At 34.6% G+C, this 21,652-nt stretch overlaps 1 protein-coding gene across 1 annotated transcript; it reads right to left on the bottom strand.

Annotated features, from left to right (window-relative positions):
- Window positions 1–12,008: 12,008 nt before the first annotated feature.
- LOC131044839 (large ribosomal subunit protein eL39) lies at window positions 12,009–20,363 on the bottom strand. Its single transcript, XM_057978287.2, has 3 exons — window positions 20,205–20,363; window positions 19,905–20,008; window positions 12,009–12,268 (listed from the first exon to the last, which is right to left on the bottom strand). Exons 1-3 carry the CDS (start codon window positions 20,205–20,207, stop codon window positions 12,220–12,222), a joined length of 156 nt encoding a protein of 51 aa, XP_057834270.1. The 5' UTR covers window positions 20,208–20,363; the 3' UTR covers window positions 12,009–12,219.
- Between the last annotated feature and the right edge of the window lie 1,289 nt (window positions 20,364–21,652).

Below are 21,652 nucleotides of genomic sequence, written 5' to 3'. Positions count from 1 at the left end.
AACCAAAACAAATTATATTCTTTATTTGAATTATTTACAGTATTAATCAAAATTTCCTCCTAATTAATGTTCTCTATATTCCCCCAATTATTTAAACCATCACAAAACATTTTCCATATTTCCTTAGCATAAAAGCATTCAAGTAAAAAATCTCTTATTGATTTGAGCTTCCTATATATGTGACACATTTCAGCATGAAAAGATTTTATTTTGTATGGTAGTCTCTACAATATGAATAACCATTTGAAACAAGTGTTTTGGGCTCAAGAAATTTGACCATAAAACTTTAAAGATTTTCTGCCATTGTTTGAGGTATGCTCTTGCATTGTGAATAGCTACATTATCCCCTTCAATGTCAAGAGGTTCTTATAAAAGAGGGAAAATTGTCTTATGAAAGCCTCCTTTTTGTTGAGAAATTTATCCTCATGCTAGATTTTATCTATTTTCTCTTTGATGCCTTTTATCATTTATGTATCTAAAGAAGAATTTGACCAATTCAATTTAACCCTCACTCTAAGGCGGCCCTACATTTTGTTGACCCACAAGTTCCTCAATGAGCTTTTTGCTATGGTGAGCTCTTCACACAAGTCCTTATTTAATGGGTCTTTATGTAAACAAATGTTTGTTCTTGGAAATATTTCCCAAAGACTTCTTTCATCTTTCCTTATATCCATGGCTCTTTTGTTTGAATGGTTTGTAATATCAATTTCCAACCATGCATATTATGTTCCCACTTCTCTAAAGTGGTCATGTCCCAGAGCATCCATTTATTTATTTTCCCAAGAGTGAATATAGCTTTGTTACAATCCTCATCTTTTATTAGGTTAGTATTGACTATGAAGTTGTCTTCCCATTTTCTTTTCTTAATACCATTCCTACCCATTAAAATCCTTAGTCTAATAAGGTGATGGTCAAATGATGAATAGGGATAAACACTTACATTTTAACCATCAATATTTGGATCAAATTCAAAAGATCTCTATTTGTATAAAATCTATTCAAGCTACAATAAATTCTCTTTTTACCTTTTTGAGCATTACACTATGTATACCATATGTTAGTATTGTCTTTCTTCATCCCTTTGAGTGGATCAAATAATTTGAGTTAAGCTTTCATTCTATACAAGAAGTGTTTTTCATTACCCTTCCAATCCATGTCTATACCCCCACACTTATCTTTGCTATTTTCAATCATATTAAAGTCACCCCCTAGATTCCAAGGTAGACCTTGAAGGTTGCATAACCATTTCCGTAATTCAATTTTTATCCATTCGGAGCATAGATTGAACATAAGATAAATTTTGCCTCTCCTTTCTTGATGATAATCCATATAGCTATAGGGATGTGTCAAATGTAGTTACAAATTGTGCCCAATTCTTAGATACAAGTATAGTTGCCCCTCTTTTCCCTTTCTCATGCTTAGTGAAAAAATGAGAGGAATTTTTTCATATAAAATTGAGGTTGGTCTCAAGTGCAAATCTAGTAGATTTGATTTCCTGTAGGAGGACTGCATATTTATGTTTGTCCATGGTAATAAACCTCCTAATATTGCACTTTCTATCAGGGGACTCAAGTCCATGAGGTGCAATTGAGAGCCATGACAAACAATTATTGAGAATAATCTATTGTAGTCCTAAAGCTATCAAAGAAACTAGACATTTTGTCTTCTACTTCTTTCCTCTTAGAGGAAGGCTTAGAGATAAGTATACTTTTTTTCTTCCTCTTGTACTTTGTGAGGTTTAATCTACCTCTTCCAGATGGGGTGAGTTTTTCCTTCATAGCTTGCATAGGAGCAGGGGAAGAGATAGCACAAGGAATTCTCTAACCATTTATAGTCTCCTTAGTCAAAGACTCACTAACTCCTACGGGAGTCTCTATGTTCACTACAATTAGTGCATCTTGTTTCTCCTTTTCATTCCCATATTGATTTATGCTAAAATTGAGGGAATTAGTTTTGGGGTCTAAATCTCCCTCCATACCTATATCCAACCCAGAAACAATATTGTTATTATGGTTGGATAGAGTCATCAAGTGAAGAAGGGATAAATGTTCTATATAATCTATATTCAAATTATTAGTAGCCACCAAAGTATTAGCAGTTTGTTGGTCCACAACACCATCTTGGTCTAGGATATGCTTGTCACTAAGATTAGTATCAGCTTGTAACTCATTATTAACTTTGAATGCCTTACCCTCAATTTGACTACTATGAGGCTTGGATGATTAATTGATGTGTATATCCTTCTTATCCTCTTCTTTATAGGTGTTTGAAACTAATCTAATAGTGGTATTTTGCAGGTTACTAATAATTAATTTCTTGTTTTAAATTCAAAGATGATATTTTTTACCATAGAAGATACTTTATTTATGATTTGTTGGTCTTGTTGGTCTTGTTAACATTATTGGTGAGTGACTCCTGGAGGCCTTTGGTGGCTCATAATATTGAGTTGTTTCCTTGTGCTAAAGGTTTTTTTATTGCTTCCTTTACATCTTCAACTGATCGGGATTTGGTTTTGGACAAGTTGTGGGCTTGGGGAGTGCATTCCTCTTTGCTAAGCCTTATACAACTTCCTTTAACCCTCTCACTGAACCGCTCAATGTGCATCCAGTTTGGGTTTGCCTTCCAAATCTCCCTCTTCATTTTTGGGAGCATTCTTGCTATGAGACTATAGATAACTCTATAGGTTGTTTCTTAAAGGTCGATGATGCTACGTCTTCAATGGACCATACTACCTTTGCCAGCATCTTAGTTGATATTAACATCTTCTCACCTCTCCCAAGAGATGTGGTTCTCATGGTTGGGGATCGACCTTGGACACAACCGTTGGATTTGAGTGCCTCCCATTTCGCTATCGGAAATACTTCTCTGTGTGTCATATAGCTTCGAAATACTCTATTTCACACCATAAAGGCATTGCTACTTGGTGGAAGGATGCTCTTGTTGATCGTTTGACCATCCATGTTGTTAATCCCAATTCAGATAGCTCCTCTCTAGAGGTTGAGGTGCCTCTTAGTATTGTTGATGTTGCGGTCAATTCCACTATTTTGGCTCCTTTCGCCCTAGTGGATTCAACTCCTATCGACTCTGACTTGTAGCTTCGCTCTACACCTACTGGTTCTACTCCTAATGTTGCTCCTATGCAGCAGCCTGTTGTTGTTTTGCAATAGCCACGTGATAGTCTGCAGAAGCACTCTGTTAGCTCTACTGATTGTTTCCAAGAGAGGTGCTTACCGCTTGATCATTCTCTTGATGGTCCCAATGACAGTATCACCTGGATTGTAGTTTGTTGCAAGCAGAAGGGGAAGTCTTCCCCACCCCCCCCCTCCAAACCCCTCCTTGTCAACGCATGGGTGTCCTTACCCCTCCCTGAGTTGGATCTGGGTTGTCAAAATTTTGACAGGTTTTTGTTTATTTGGGGCTTACTCCCATGTGTTATAGTTTTCTTACTGCCTGCAGGCTTTTATATTTGATAGTCTCTAACTATGTGCCCTAATCAATGCTTCTTTTTAATCAAAAACATTATTTGTGCTAACCATATATCATTACCACTATCTTTTTATTCAAATATTTATCTAAAGGACTTATTTTGATCTCCTCGGTATCCACCATACTCTCGTTATTAGCTTTAATAAGATTGTTATTATTCAAGGCAATATTTTGCCTAATTTTATCCATGGCTAGTTGTGCAATATTTTTTATAAATGTTTCATTGGATTCCACCTCCAAGATGGAGACTCATTTCCTTTGAGGGTTTGGGGGCAATTGAGGGGGATTGGTAGTTTAACTTATAGGCAACTAGTGGTGATATGATTGAATTTGTTCTTTTAAATGGCTAGTCAAGGGCTAAAAATATTTGTTAGAATAAGGTTAGAAGAAAATCCTTGTAATTGATTAGTCAAATTCAACACTTTCACTAGTGAAGTAATATAGGTCTTATCCCCTTGTTGCTCACCTCATTCAAGGCTTAGGTCTAAGTTGGAGCTATTAGAGGTAGCCACCTTGCTAGAAACATTGGGAGCACAAAGTTTAGGAGGCGCACCCTTCACAATGGGGCCTCCTAAACTACCATTGACAATTGGTTCAATGCTAATGATATAAGAAGCATTGCTAGGACTGACACCAGTACCACCATAACCTACAAGGGCCCTAGGCTTCTCAGTGGTCATTTTAGGTTTAGATGTATTGTTATCTTGACTCATATTAGCCTTGGGATTACCAGTTTTTGTTAAGAACAATCAAGAAATTTTTCCTAATATTGCCCTCTCTCTGACATAAGTAACAAGCATTAATACCCCATAGAGTTTCAATATTATAGGAGTAAGTTGAGTCCTTTAGACTAATTTCCAAAATCTCACGAATTCTCACCCCTAGAGACAATAAATTAAGAGTCCTAGCATCCATGTGCAAAAGGGTAGTCTTGGATTCATCAATTTTAAGGATGTTATCAAGCGAAACCAATACTTCAGGTAAGAAGGCCCATGACAATTGTTTGACATTCTTAACTGTTAAGCACCTTGGGCAAGATAGATCCATGACCTCTTTATTTAGAGTATTTGACGACCACGTGAGGACCCAAAATAAACAATGCCCTATGTTTAGTAGTGTTTGTTGATAACAATTTACTGCATTTCATGACCTTTGAAAAAAATTAAGAATAACCCACATTGTGTCATTCTACAAAATGAAACCTGAATGCCCAGTTTTTTTGTCTACATATTAAATATGCATTCATCTAGGTATTTCCTAGTAGGATGTTTATTTGCATCCATAGCTGCCATGAAGAGGGAAATACTTTTTAACCTAGTTCTTTCATTCGATAAAGCAATAATCATGTCAAAATAAGGAAAAATGAAGAGCTTTTTAAGGCTTTTGTCTGGTCCCCCACCCTCTCATCTACTCTTTCCTCCTCGCCATTGTTTTCTGCAATGAACTTGGTAGAAGTTGGAAGATTTTTTTTCTCATCCACAACAATATCATAGAAGAATCTAGGTTGGTTTTTATTGCGATATTACCTTTTCAACCCATCGACAAAGCCAATGGGGATATTTGTACCTGCTTCCATAATTTATTAGGTTACCTAGAGAGAAGAGCCTTACTCTTCAGTAGTTGGTAGCTTGATGTATGTTATGGTGTGTACAAGGCTAAAGATTATAGGGTATATGAATAATCCTCAAAAAGAGCATTGGAATGTAGTGAAGTGAATTCTCAAGTATTTGAGAGGTACTACTACTCAAGTATTATGTTTTTCAAGTTCCAACTCTACTCTAAAGGGATATGTTGATTTAGATTTAGCAAGTGGTAATGGTAACAAGAGAATTACCACAAGGTATGTATTTAATGTAGGTGGGATAGTAGTTAGTTGAATTTCACGATTGCAAAAGGTTGTTGCACTTCCAACAATAAAAGCAAAGTGTGTTTCTATTATTGAGGCTAGTAAAGAGTTGCTTTAGTTACAAAGGTTTATGGAGGAATTAGGAAAGTTACAGCAAAATAGCAGGTTGTATAGTGATAGAGTGTCATTCATTTAGCAAAGAACTTAGCCCTTCATTCTAAGACTAAAATACCATTAGTTATTACTAATAGAATTATGTTTAATGTAGGTGGGATAGTAGTTAGTTGAATTTCACGATTGCAAAAGGTTGTTGCACTTCCAACAATAAAAGCAAAGTGTGTTTCTATTATCGAGGATAGTAAAGAGTTGCTTTGGTTACAAAGGTTTATGGAGGAATTAGGAAAGTTAAAGCAAAATAGCAGGTTGTATAGTGATATAGTGTCATTCATTTTGCAAAGAACTTAGCCCTTCATTCTAAGACTAAATATATAAAGCTCAAGTACCATTTTATATGATTAATTTTAGAGGATGGATAGTTCAAGCTAGAAAATATATACACTATCCAGAATCCTACAAATATGTTAACAAATGCAATAACTCATGATCTATTTCTTGCTCAGTTTATATTTGTCTTCAAGCATTATCGTAGTGGAAATTATAAACTAGCCAAGTTCAAGTGTATCAATCCAATGGGAGCTATGGGTGTTGTAGTGTTTTTCTAGGATCAGTCTCCAAGTGGGAGATATTTTGGTGTGGAGCTTGATCAATCTCCAAGTGGGAGATTGTTGGTATGTGACGATTGATCATGTTATTGGGCTTAATTTTTGGTAACTTTTTTAGCCATGTTTTCCCCCAAAATCAATTCACATGAGAGTGTAGGGGGGTATAGCCCCTCTCACAAGGCTCGAGAGATCATCCTCTTAGTGGGGGCCTAAGGGTGAAGCCCATGGTAGGGATCTAGGGGCAATGCCCCCAAAGAAAATATTGACCATTATTTAATAAAGGAGAACTATTATTTTGGTATGTAAATCGACCTTTGTAAACCGCCAAAGGGGGCTTTATAAATAAGCGGTTTGTAATGTGAAATATCATCATATTGTAATTTTCTCTTCATTGGATAATAAAAAGAAAGTGGATAATTTTCTCTTCTATATTATTATTAATTATAATTTATGCCTCTTTTATTCTACAATATATTTAATATTGTTTGTTGTTTCATTCTACCTGAACCCTAACATGAATTAAAATGAGCCTTCACAAATAAAGTAGAAATATTGGACTTCTTTTTTTGTTATAGAGATTAATCCTAATTCTGACTTCTCTATGATTCTTCCATACTCCCAATTTCAAGTTTTAACCACTTCCCACTGGCTTTTAAGTTCTCCCCTGAATCAAGACCACCAAGGTGGCCTTTCAAATTTCGTGTGAATTAGGGATTCAAAATTAATCAACAAAAATTAGGATCAATGGACAAATTTACCCAAGACTAGAGGATCAAAATTATTATAATTCTACAAAAAAAATAGCTACATCAAAAGATAATTCAAGACATAGAACTTAGCACTTTTCAAGAATATTTAAGAAAAAAGAAAAAGTGGAGGTATAAATGAACACCCTTAATGAATTGATCATTAGATAGGGGATGGACCAAGGTACATATCTAAACAAGAAATCTCTAAAAAGTCAACTTATTGAACTATTGGTGAGGAGAGTTATATTGGAAGCAAAAATGTAAGGAATGTTGGCTCAAAGTACATAAGAACACTAAGTTCTTTCACAATTCTACCAAAATTAGGGGAAACAAAAATAGAATCACAAGTATCAAAAATAAAGAAGGAAGATTAATAGATAATGGAGAAGATATAAGCATAGTGGTAGTGAATTTCTTTTAAACATTACTGAACAATGCAAATATAAAAATTGGGCAATTTCAAGATAACATTCTTAGGAATACTCCATGCTTGGTATCACATAATCAAAATGAGTTTCTAAAAGGACCCTTCATAATAGATAAAATTAAAGTGGTGATTCCCCAAATGGTTCCAAACAAAACCCTAGGCCAAAAAAACTATTATCAATTTCTTCCAAAAATATTGGAAAACATATTGTTGTTGTAGCAAAAGAATTTAGGAAGAAATTAATAATGTTAAAAGACATGAACAACACATTCATTGCACTAGTCCCCAAAAACAAAATAGAAATAATAGATGAATTTTGCCCAATCTTCCTTTACAACATGACATACAATATAATATAAAAAAGTCGTAGCTAATAGACTTAAACTAATATTGCTAAACATAATTTTAAAAGAGTGGAGTGGGTTTTAGCCTCAATCACTCTATTTCAAATGAAAAAATCATATTTCCCATGACGTCATTCACAAAGTTAAAGAGTAGCAAGAAAACATCACATCATAATACATTAATAATTTATTGTTATTGATTAATTGATTCCAAACAAACTCATGTAGACATGATTAATTAATTATTCTCACATGCCATTTTCAAAAGTCAACGTCTACTCAAAAAATTTAGTTCCGTGATTTATGCATGTACATTCCTAAATGGAATAAATTAGATATTTTATAGGCCATGGAAATCTATTTTAAAAATAACTCTTAAGCTACTAAATCAAATGAATTGATCTCAATCGTTCATCTTCTCATGTGAAAATCTACAAATCTACATCTCCATCAATTAATCATATGAAAAAAATTATAGGAAATGGTCACACTTACAAAAAAGCTTGCATGAATGATTAAGCATCTACACTTCATCACAACATGAGAAAATCCACTTTAATTCTCTATATGAGGTTTGTGTGGTTTTGTAATAAAATATTTTAATTACTATTTTTAATTTTCAATTTGTTCTTATTCATTGCATATATTTTAGCATGCCCGATGGGCCCTCATGGTCTTGATCTAATCTCAATTTTCTAAGTTTGTTGGCTTGATTTTGACAAGTTTTATAAGTAGGACTTGGTTGAACTTTTATAGTTCATCTACATTTTGGGGTAATTTGGAGAAAAATGGACCTCACAATACATCCAAGAAGCTTGAGAACCTATAAATCCATAGAAAAATTATCCAATTTGGACTTAGTTATAGTGTGAAGCAAAACAAATCCTTGGAAAGATCACATGGTTTCTACTTAAGTGTACAATATGATGTTTTTTAAAATATTTTTTTAAAAGATTAAAAATTAAATAATTTAATAATAAAAAATTATTGGTGCCCATCCCTACCCCACTCTCCCCTCCCACCCTCTTCCACTTTGCATATGATATTTCTATGCTATGATATCACACCACACGATATGATGTTTCTAACATGTTTATGGTGATATAGCTCAGCAATGTACATGTAGGATCAACTTACGTCTCTTCCCAAGGGGCAACTCTAATGGATAAAAGACATTGCTTCCCCTTTAGATCTTGGGTAAAATAATGTTGACTCTCTTCTTTCTACTTTAGCTCACATTTTTGTATGAACGTATATGCTTATTACAGTGGGGACAAAATTTAATGTCGTAAATTACACCCCATGCAATTTCATGTCACACGAACCTTCTTTTTAGCTAAATTAAAAACAATTATGAAGCCTTAGACCTTAATCATTGATCCGACAAGCATTCTTACCAATCGTCATGCCTGATTCCCTAACCGTTGGGTCTGCATGTCGGACTAACATCCCACGAATATATGTGACTGAGTTGGTCGTTGAGACATTACATTTTTTATTTTGGCAATGTAACGCTCCTCCGTGCTTGCACCAACGTTGGGACGACTACCTATTTGTATAACTTGCCTTTTTGCCTTCATTTCTCCTCCTTTCTCTTTGAACACTCTTGGTTTTCCTCACATTTTCTGTACTTGAGCATTTTCAAAGTATACCAATACACAATTGTTGCTATTATTCTACTCACAACTTCACCTTGCCACCCGCAATTGTTGTCCAATGGAGCTCTATCAACTCAGAGCTGCTTGTTCTTTGGGTTTTCAATTTGATCTATTATCTTTACATCAACACATTGCTAACAATTTATTTTTGTCTTATGTCTGCAAGTTCTAGTGAAAAAGATTGTCACCTTTGTTGGAGCTTCATTTGCTACTACGAGTGATACTCCCTTGCTTTCTCGTATTTTTGTTACTTTATTTCTATTTAGTATCCTTTACATTTTGTATTTCCAAAGTAGTTAGTCTTGACGATCACTATGATCTATACTTTTGTCTTATGTGAACTAAATAGTTTGACTAGCTAATTTAGTTGGTTAAATGCTCTCTTCAGAGTTACCCAAGGGTTTGTTCCAAGTGGAGATTTAGGACTCTAATTCTCAAGGGGTTTGATTACCCTTAAAGTGGTTCCTTTTTCACTCTATGGGTGGTTCTATTAGACAAAGTGTAATTGTTGCTATTGGGTGGTTCTATTAGACAAAGTGTAATTGTTGCTATTGGGACTGATTTGATTATTAAATGCGGCCTATCTTCTCTCATTGGTAGAGAGTGAGCCATTTAGGGACTCATTAAAGCAAGACCCAATAACAAAACCATTTATAACAAATTTTAACCGAAGAAAGGATCAATTTGAGATTGGTAAAGGCAAGTTTGGGTAAGAAAGGTACGGAAGATGGCGGCTATTTAGATCAAGGCCAAAGATTTTATAGGATTTCAAACAAATAATTGCAAATAAGATAAATAGGGATAAATAGAGGGGAATGTGGAAAAGAAAAATTAGGTCTTTCCAAATGAGCCACAGCATAAGCACCAAGTGTTGTGTTGGAGGCTTCTGTAATGCAATTGCAAGAGAAAATCCATGAGATAGACAAACAAACAGTCGTGCCAAAATTTATACGTGTACACCCTAAGTTTAACTATTGGCTCACAAAATCTAAAGGAACGAATTGGTAACAATTGCAGTGAAAATAACATTAATGATAAGAGGATACGAGGGCCTGAGGTTCAAGGCATATTGACGATTGTAGTTGTTCTTGTGACATTGTATGTCAACTCAAACGTAAGAGCATATTAATACAAGTAGATTTCTCGTTATGAGTAATGATTTCTTACGAAGGTTGTCTGTTGTTTTACTTCTCCAGTTTTGTTTCACAATTTCATTATTTTTTCTTGCATTACATGTTAGGTCTTTGTTACAAAAAGTAATTTGAAATTTTAGTCTATTTATTATCATTACTTCAGTATGTTCATGGTATGCCTCTACTTTATGTTAAAGGCCTGAGGACTCTTATCACCTTCTATACCATATATTTAGCAAAATTATGGCATGCATCCACTTTATGTTTAAGGCGTCTTATCACCCTACCATATATGTGATGTAATATAGATGTTTTCTTTCACTTGAGCCGCATGTGGAAATCTAACAATCAATCGTAAAATTACGCTTCAACTTATATGCCTTATTACATACATATAGAAAATAAGAGAGTAAATGAGTCGAATATTTCTTCATCTTCAAGCGGCCACGACAGTTAGCCTTGTAATTATAATTTGACTAAAGTTGACGTGAGGAATAGCAAATCAAACATAATTTTACAGTGAATTGATACACCACCATCACCACCTGCTTCACAAAGGGCATGGTTGATAATGATCATTTAGAGAGTCCTATTATAGTTCATAGTAAATAATAATAAGAATGATCGGATTACTAGGATTTAGTCTTACAAATTTGATGCTTAATAATATGGATGATTGGATTACAACGATTTAATCTTACAAATTTGATGCTTACTCTTAATGCTAGAGATGTCCACTTAAATTACTCGTGAATAAACAAGCCTTGTGGATCTAATGACATGTCAAGGGAATTTTTATATACATCCTATACATGAATATTCAGCTCTTATAATTTTTATATGCAGGCAGACTTTACTCTGCTTGGTCCACTTAATTATGCTAAAACCAATTAAAAAAATATGATATTGCTTCAGGACAAAAAGGTCTCTTACACATTCAAAATTGCAACTCTTTAATTAACATCCAGATTATACATATGGCATGAACCATTCAATAATGGCATTCATACTTTCACTCAAAATTACAACTCTTTAATTAACTATAATGGCATGAACCGTTCTATAATGGCATTCATACTTTCACTCAAATATTATCTAAATACGGCCATATTCATTCAATAATGACGTGAATATATACTATCATTCAATTATGATCTGCATATGACCATAACCATTCATTTATGACACTATTAGACTTAACTAAAGTAATATGCTTAAGGTCATTTAAATTTCCATTTTTACAAGCTGCATGATAAGGAAAGGAAACTCTGAACAGCTAACTTTGGGACAAAACACAACATTCAGATATATCCAAAGAGTCATCTGTATATGCTCTTTGAGAACGGACAGCCTCCAGTCGAAAACTCATGCTCCCAATGTTTAAAAGCATAGATATAACAACTTACATCTTTCAGACGTACTTCAGGAATATATAATAAAGCAAACTACAAATAATTCCATGTGAAAGGACGATTCAAAATACCAAGAAAATAACAGGGCAAGACAATAATTGTTCAAATCTTAGCAGCAGTAATATTCATCACATTAAACATTCACAAACGAGGGCGTCAAACAAAATAGTAAGAACATGATTTTAACAAACATAAGGAAACAAGAACATTTAAGACATTCAATACACAGAATTAATTTGAACTTAAAAATCTTGATGATTAATTGGGTTAAAAAACAGTACAAAGTAGAGTATGGAATCAAAATCTCATTTTAAGCTTTACAACAAGCTCAAACTAGAATCAACCAAATCACTCAGCTCTTAAAACAATAACATGAACACAATATAGCCAAGGTATAAGAATCCCCAATAGTTACGACTTTGGCACTATAATGGCACATGCATCACAGACCAAGCTTTGTTCTTCGCCAGTGCCTGCGCTTTGCATTGTACCTGCAATGATACACCAAATTGATATTAGCATTAAAACTAACATAAAGTTGGAACACCAGAAAGACTGCGTTATTTCATGAAAACATAGAAAAATGGTACTGTACAACTACCTCAAATTGTTGTCAAATGAACATAACAACCTAAATCATCTCAAGATGATAAAAGAAGAGATAAAAACATGAACAAGTCAAAACACAAATTTCTCGACATTATGTCAAAAACTCACCTCTAGAGAGTAAATCACTCCCTCTTCCACTATGCAAAGAGGGAGTACATGTTTACAACTTTACATTGCCATAATGGCTTCAATGAGCTTCACAAATTTGAAGCTTCTACAACACTTGAAACTGCACTGACCATGAACAAACTCCCACTCCCAAATACACTTCATACAATCTTAAGATGGAGTCATGCCCCATACAAATGAATCAACCCCATACACTTCGTAGGAAAGCAATGTAAACCAAAAAGGAAAAAAACCTGTACATTCCACCGTATACCTACTTTAATACAGGTTCAAGTTGACAAGGGGATAAACATGCATATACTGTGGGTTTACAAGCATTATTCCTGGCATTATTCCTGGCAGAGTGAGAGTTCACAATAGATGGCAAATTTGCCACCTGCACAAAACAGTTGAATCGTAAAAAAAAATATTATTGACCACATTCTTAAATATTTGCAACTCATCACGAAAACTAACAGATGTACCATAACCTCCCTGATTCTCATAATCACAACCCCTTTTGCAACACTACCCACCAACAATTAGCAAACTCCTTCTAACCACTTTGTTATCATTCCAGCAAATGTGATGCACTACGACCCCAATGATCCAGCAAATGTGATGCACTATGACACCATGCCATACTCCATACCATTTAAAAAATCACTTACTTTCATGTGATGGCGCTATACACATTGTTGCATCTACTAGCCCTTTCCTTGGTGCTCCCTATATGGATGAACCTTTCCCAATAAAATATTCCACTCAATGTCAACTTATACCAATTCTTTCTCCTATAATAAAAATCTTCCCTGATGAACAAAAACAATGACTTCCAATCAAACAATCTCATTTGTGAATTCCAAGCAAAACACAAACTGCAACTTGGATTGCTTCTGCACCTTCATATCTACTCCTTTTTGCAAACATCCAAAGACATGGGATGTGGATGATTCACAATACCAAATCCCCAATAGACTAAACTGCCTATTAGAAACTAGCATTCACAATTACAATGCAATGGATGTGTCAATAAATATATGCATATTTTTTAAGCCTGTCAGGTATGAAGATGAATATATTCTACTAGCCTAGGCAGGCATCCATAGCTTAGCATGACACTGATCAAGCTAACTAGATTCTGACCGAGCTGCATTTTCCCTTAAGGGAGGCAAATTCTAGCTTGCATTACAAGCTTATTCACTGCTACTTCAATTAAGCAAAGTCACTTTTATGTATGTGGGACATTGGAGAGTCAAATCAGGCTGATGGTTGTCCACTACATAAAACACAATATAGGCTGCTGTTTTCCAGTCCTCACCATGCAGGAGGGCAATGGATCCCACTGAACCAATTAAACATTCATTTTTGCAGGCAGTTTTCTCCATTTGATCCTATGGGGTTCTATCATGTTGCTCTAGTAAACTTAAGGTCAACAGGCATTGACATGGTTCAGAATTTGGCAATTCAGCAGTTCTGTGTAATGTCAACTACAAACCAACAGAGCCCCACATACTAGCCTAAAAATTAATATAAGGTCCTTTATATGAACAGTGCATTCCATGTGCATCAAGATCAAGATCAATCAATGGTTGGCATGTGCTAAACTCAAAACACCAATTTGCCTTGTATACATTCTTTGGGAGCATTCTTAGTTCTCATGCATAGTCCATCTCTGGCAAGCCTATCATCCATATTTTACCAATTTAAATCACAAAGATTTCCTTTTCCAACTTCATGCAAGTAAAATCAATTCTCTGTATTGGGTCCACTCTAATATCTGCAATATACTGAACAAAACAGACAGATCAATGAAGCACTAGGAGATTAAAAATTAAATGCAACACTTTTACATTTTCATACTCTGGCCAGATTGGTCGCATCTATCCTACTCCTAAAACCTCAATTTATTTACTCCAGCTATAATCCAATTACAACTATATGCATGGCCATTTCCCTCCTTTTTAAATTTTCCCAAATAAATGATATGTTCTTCATTTCCTAAAGTCATTAACCCTTCCTCAAACCACCTGTGGTGCTTATATGAATTATTGAAGTGAGATTATTTGGGTGAGATCATCTACACTCAAGGGTATAAGGTGGCCAAACCTGATGACAAACAATCAGCCTTCCCATTCTTCAATATTCACACATGTTTTAGTGAGTAATTATTCCTGTCAGAACATACAGGAAAATAAACATTGAACTATTTATTTATTTAATTTCAGCTGGCAAAAGCCCAAAGATCAAATACATGCATCATTTTGTTGCATTTGTCTGGGTTGTGACCCCATCCATTAGGAAGGCTGCTTGAAGCGTTCAAGTAATACCACAGTTCATCAAGCCTTTATATACTCATGCAATTGTCCCATCCAGCTACATATAACCTGCTGAACGTACAAATTCTTCAAATCATAAATGAAAGTGAGCAGACCTATCAGCATAATCCTTTTCTGTATGTGAACAATAAAAATTCTACAATTTTACCTCTGCAGACCCAACTGATGACAGAATCACCAGCTTTTTAATGCCAAATTAGCTAACTCTAAGAACCAATTGGGGATTTGTAATCCTCAAAATATGACCCACCATCAGATGTTTAGCTCCAAAATGATGATAAAAGATGATTTTGAATCACCAAAACTAATCTCCAAAAGGAAGCCCTTTCAAATTGAAGAGTGGCCAGAACACATATTTTTTGATGAAATCAAAATGGTTAAATAAATCTGGAATGATTGGATGAGTTGAGGATGCAAGCGACATGTTACTATTCTACAGTCAAGTTTTTGGTCCTAATTAATCAATCCCCTAAAGTTTTTAATCTCTCTTCAAATGCCTCAGGGAAGGAGATCTACACTGAAGTATCTGATATCATTATATCCTAATGGTGGAGGCTTGAGAAGTCATCTCAAATGTCTCAAAAAGCTTTCAAGCTGACTCAAAGGTCCTCATGTCTCTTTGGAAAGGAATTCCCATATACACGCCAGCAATTCATGCAAATCCCTTTTCATCTTGCATCCCTACTCTCACAAGCAACCCATATAATCTAAAAAAAAATGGCAATTATGATGAGGCCTCTCATCAAAAAGTTATCAGAAGAAAGCCCAAAGTCAATTTCCTTAATGTTCCTCCCACTGAAAAGAGTTTCCTTGCTAGGCAGTTGGGGTTTGAGAATATAGAGTAACCACTTACCTCATTTTTTCTATATTCAAAAGTGGGAGAAAGAAAACTAAAGAACCCTCTTCTGGATAAGTGCAGACAACGCTTGTTAAATGGAAAAGAAAATGACTGTCCTTGGTGAGGAGAATCAAGCTGATATTGTTCTTAACTGTCTTCAAAATTACATACTCTCTTCTCTAGGCCCCTAAAGTGGTTATAAAAAGTTCAAATAGCATTACATCTTTTTGGTGACAAGGTAAAATAGGAAAGTGCAAATTCCCTTTTCTTCCCTAAGAGTCAAGACCATGCTTGCAAAGTGGTATCAATGATCTTAGCATTCACAGACTAATGACCAAGCTCATGTGCAGGGCAACAAGGACCATATAAAGGAATGGATTATTATGCTCTGCGCTTAGCACCTAGATGAAAGGGAACCTGAAAGAATGGTAAGAAGCTCAAAACAAGTAACGCATATATGAAAGGGAACCTGAAAGCATTGATCTAAGTAACGCATATATCATTCTAGAGACCTGAATGGTAACTGCTCTTTCAGCAAGATTCAAAACAAAGCTAATTAATATTTCTAGGAGGATGCTTGGATAAGAGATCATCCCATTCACCTAAACTAGAATGTGCAATAGCAATATTTTTTTTCCAGCACAAGGAGTCGTGCATATTCAGTTTTGTAACACTATACATGATGGGAAAGCTTCATGGGACCATAAATCAGTGGCCACATCGATGAAATCTGTACAGTTGGATTAGCATTTCTCAACTTGGTGCTGGTATAAATATTTATACAAGGACATGATGTCTCCAAAAAATAGCACCCAAAAAGACACTTTTTTGGTTCCTTGAATGTCAGAAGAAATAAGCTGAGTTACCGGGTTCAGCCCCCTAGACCCCCGGTACTGTCCGGTACGGTCCTGGTTCAGGGTTCGGGTCCGGTTCGCCTGTGGTTCGGACAGGGTTCGTGGTTCACAGGCCTGGTTTGAACCAGGGCGAACCGAAGAGGACCCAAGTCGAACCAAGGGGTCAGACAGCCCAAAAATGGATTTTTTTTTGCAAAATTTGATTTATTTTGAATTCCACCACAAAAAAAATTAAAATGACCCTAAAAGTGAGTTTTAAAACATTAACTTTGCTCGCTTCACACAAGCAACATGACTACAAGCAAGGGGAAACAAAGATGTGGGATACGGAGCCAAAACATACTGATTTGGATAAATTCACTTCTCAGCCTGTTGCATTTGATGACTCAGATAGCGAGCAAACTTAAAGCGCAAGTGCAAGTGTCATTGGCCTTGGCATTGATTCATCTGATGTCAATGTCAATGATGAGGAGGAGAATGAGGATGACGAATTAGAGAATCCATTTGATGATCAAACTTTAAATTGTTAGAAAGTTGAAAAAATGATACTTGAATATTTTATCATTTTGATATTAAACTTAAATATATGATGCTGTTATGGTAAGATCGTGATGCTATGATTACAAGTTTATGTTGGTTTTGTTGTTTATATGATGCTATGTGACATGCTAATCTTAATTCATGCTTATATGTTGCATATATATATATATATATATATAATTTACACGTTTTTGTACTAATGAGCCCAAACAAACCCAAAACCCTTGCCCGAACCGGCAACCTAGGAAATAAGCAATAGCCTCCCCTTGAAACTCTATAATACTTGACTAATGAAATGTTAATGCCACTTTACTTTGTTCTTATGATCTCTTAGTTCATCCATGTCAGCAAGAAGGAGATAATACAACTTGTGGCTATTTTTGATACCACTGATGTTATATACACTTCAAAGGTCCCCTAGTTTGACACATATTAACAGTTGAAAGCATAGACTGCAATCTAACGGACCTACATCTGTAACGATTAGGTATATAAGGTCAGTGATGGTACCAATTTGACTTCTGTTTTGAGTGCTTTATTTCAATTTAATTTAAAGAAATCAAGGTATGTTTCTAAGATACTCTATTGTGTTTAACTATATACACTTTGTTGCAAAAGAAGAGAGATATTGGCAAAGCAGTGTGCAGAAGAAGAGCCCATCTTGCATACAGACATGAAGCAAGTCATACTGACTCTCTCTCATATATCTTGCTATCTTTAGTGGAATGGGATTCTTCACTGGCGAGGTAACACTCAAGTTTACAGTGGGCTTAAACACGGCAGATAATTCAGCACTTGGCCAGCATCATTCATAGTACATGATTTTACCTTATTTCAGTGTTAGCCTCTGCCTATATTATCATTTATGTCTAAGGAGTTCAAAACATCAGGGATTATATCCTAGAAATTAAACTAAAAGTTCAGAGGGATTATTCAGGAAAGATAATAAAGCATTTAGCCAGTGTTATTAGAAGTAGATGACTTCTAGTTCTCCATTGTAAGAACCAGTGTATGTACCAGGTATTAGAAATTTAGAAGGGGTTCAAACGTTAAAGATCAAACCAGTGTATGTGCCATGTATTAGATATTTAGAAGGGGTTCAAACCTCAAAAATCTCGTGTTTGATTATGGAAATTTGAATATGTGAACTGTAGCATACTAAAACCCATGAATTATCAGTTAAACATTCTAGAGTGGTATTAATTTTTACTATAGATGATAGACTAGGATTTGATAGGATCAACATAACATTATCATTCTCGGAAGGGGCAGTTTGTTATTTTCTTTGGCACAGTTAGTAGGAACTAAACCTAATATACAAAACAAAATAAAACTGACACACTAACGCTGAAGAGGAAACAACAACCCAGATCATACTGTGAGAAGCTTTGAAATGGTAAACAGAAATGGAATTAATGTAGCTAACAATTATATACACTACCTGTATTTCACCACAAGATCATCCACCTATTCAATCATGAGAGCCACAAGACACATCTGCCTACAATAAATTCAGGAAATACTGTGGGCACTGTTACCTGTACACTTGTTATTTATTTGTAGTTCTCTTCAAAACAGATCACATTACACATGATACGCAAGACAGAACTTACAAGGCTCAAGAAAACAACAAATTGTTTAATAAATTTTCAGATTTTCTCACAATACAGGACTTGTATTTCTAATGCCTCTGGCAGGAGATATTACTCTAAGCGTACAAAAAAGTGGTTAGAATAAAAGTAGTAAATTCTGTAATAATTGAGTAGAACGTCTAGTTCTCTTCTCACAGCTAGCTTGGTTGTAATTAGAAATTGTTATTTGACTGTTAAGTTTATTAATAGAATATAAAAATTAGCTGCACAATATCTTAATTTCAGCATTTGGGACTTTATTGTTAACTGGCTGTACAGGAAACTTTCACAAATCTAATTCTTAAAAAATAGTTTGCTGCATCCCCCTTCTCAGTGAACAAAAAGGTATGCTTTATAGAATAAAATAGCGGAAGGCAGTAGAATCACCAAATAACAGTTCATCAAGATGAGATTAACAATATACCAGGCATGCACAATGATAATGCTACAAAGCCGTTAGCACTAAAAAAAATAGGTTAACTCTTGTAGGCGCATCTAATCGGTTTGTTCCCTTTCATCGTGGAGCTGCTAAAAAGTTGTCCTGGGCGATTTCAAACCTCTTTCTCACGTTTCTAGGATCAGCCTCTGCTTCGAAGCACGCTTCCTTGGCTTTGGCCACCTTTCAGAATGATATGGGCGTCCAGAGCTCTTGCTCCAACAGGATGGTCTTGGTTTACCGCAAACGATGGCAACCCGATGTAAGTTTTATTTTTTAATCAATACAAATGGATAATTTGGGTTCAAAGTAAGTAGGTCAGAACTCCTTCCTCTATTTTTTGGGTAGACTCCCTTAAACAATATTCACAGAAAAAAAAAAGATATTTAAAAAAGAAAAAAAACATCCAAATGTGAAATTTTGAAAATTTGAATAAATGAATTTCACTGGAACAAAACAATGTGTTTCGTAAGGGCAAAAAGAAACGGTTTGATCAACAAGCAAAGGTTGAAACGAAAGGGAACAACTGAAAATTGTGACACAAAATTCTCAAATCTGCATGAAATTTAAGAGGCATACCATTAATCGCAATATAAAGAAACAGACAACTAATGGATAGAAGAAATGCGACGCAAAGTTGTCACTTTCTGTTATATTCAACTTCAAAACAAAGCTTCGACACACAATTTGACCCTCAAATTTTGAAACAGTAAAAGCCCCGGACATTTACGGTAAGGTTCTTGCACATTAGAGTCAAACTAGAACGACTCACCTTATAGTGTTATCAGTCCTCATCCTGATCCAATGAGGAATAGGCCTGTTTTGCCTCATCTTCTTCGCTAACTTCTTCTTGATGATGAAAGTCTTGTGGGACGGCTGCAAAATCATTGTAATGATAACCATATAAATTTCACTTAAAAAACAGTAAAACAAACAATTATAGCTAACATCTAACATGAGAAGGGCACAAGGATCTGTATCTCAAAAATCACAGGACTCATCAATAGGTCACAAAACCCTAGCTTTTACAAAAACAAAAATACAGAACATTAACTTGATTATTCTCTCTTACCATTTTTTGTCTTCCTCCTTGCTCTCCACCTTCTGCCGCTCCGTCTCGCTTGCTCGATTGTCTTCAATGAACCGCACAGAAACCCTAACATTAAAAATAGAGATGAGGTTGAGGTAAAATTGTAGTTTATTTTGAATTCGAATCCGCGTAAACCCTAAAACTCTTCTAAGGGTTTTTTGAGTTTTTTTTTTAATATTAGGTTTTTTTTCTTATTCGAGACAAGAATTAAGTTAAAAACAACTACTTTTTTCTATAATAAGTGTTTAAAAGACATGGTGAATTAAAAAAAGACTTGGATTAGAAAGAGTTGTGATGGTTATATCAATAGGGAAAAAAAAATATGTAAGTTAACATGTAAGAGAGTATAATTTTATATGTATATAGAATATGCTAAGAGATCTTTTTTAAGGTGTCTTATTTGATTTTAAGGTATAAAATTGATTAAAAATATGTATCTCCAGAAGGATATCTATCAACATATTTTATATATAATATTAATATATATAAGCTAGTAGAAATCATGAAGCAACAAGGAAGACATTAAATAAGTTGCTATAAAATTATATATTATTTTATTATTAAATATAATTATATCAATATATAATAATATAATGATGATCCCTAACCATAATTTTACTCTAATGATATATAATATATAATATTAGGATCATGGTTAGGGTTAAGGTTAGGGTTAGGGTTAGGGTCGAATTAGGATTAGAATTCAAATGGGATAAGGGTTCAATTAGGGTTAGGGTTCAATTATGTTTAGATTAGGGTTCAAGTTTTAATTAGGGGTTAATTCTAGGGTTAGAGATTAGTTTAAGGTTAGGTTGCAGTTAGGTTTCAATTGTGGTAAGATTATGTTTAGGGTTAAGGCTACACTAAAATTAAGGTTCCTATTGTAGGATAATGCTTGGGGTAAGGGTTGTAGTTAAATTAGGGTCAGGGTTAAAAGATAGGTTACGATTTGTCACAACCTTTAATTATCCTTGTTTTGAAACTTTATAATTTAATTGGTTTTTGTATTATTTTGGGAAGGATGAGTTAAAATTAATATATTGATATTACAATAATTATATATATAAAGATTTGTTTCTTATTTGAAAATTGGAAAATGAACAATTTTCCATAAAAACGATTGTAACAATGTCATAGTGGAAGTGTTATCTTTTGGTGAAAGGTAGCACATGTCAAAAATAAAATAAAAACTTCTTAAATACTTTGGTTGAAGACTCCTAGTGTAGACAATATTCATGGCATGAATAGTGGAAGTTTTGATAGTCTCTTAGTGGTAGATGCAAGAAGGGAAAACCAAAACAAAGACTTTTGATGTATAGTCATTTCGTCCCCTATCTACTGCTGACCCACAATAGATATATTTTCTAATAATTGCCACTTGCATCTTATATCCATTATCTCTATTACATAATCAAGGGAGTGCAATTATT

The sequence above is a fragment of the Cryptomeria japonica genome, chromosome 1 (assembly GCF_030272615.1).
Source record: "Cryptomeria japonica chromosome 1, Sugi_1.0, whole genome shotgun sequence".
NCBI lineage: Eukaryota > Viridiplantae > Streptophyta > Pinopsida > Cupressales > Cupressaceae > Cryptomeria > Cryptomeria japonica.
Note: the sequence above shows the minus strand (reverse complement) of the source record. Positions and strands in the feature narration are given on the sequence as shown.

Excerpts from the sequence above, each read along its gene's own strand:
- LOC131044839 (XM_057978287.2), bottom strand. Across the intron at positions 12,269-19,904 it reads AGGACTGATAACACTATAAG|GTACAATGCAAAGCGCAGGC; the intron begins GTGAGTCGTTCT and ends GTATCATTGCAG.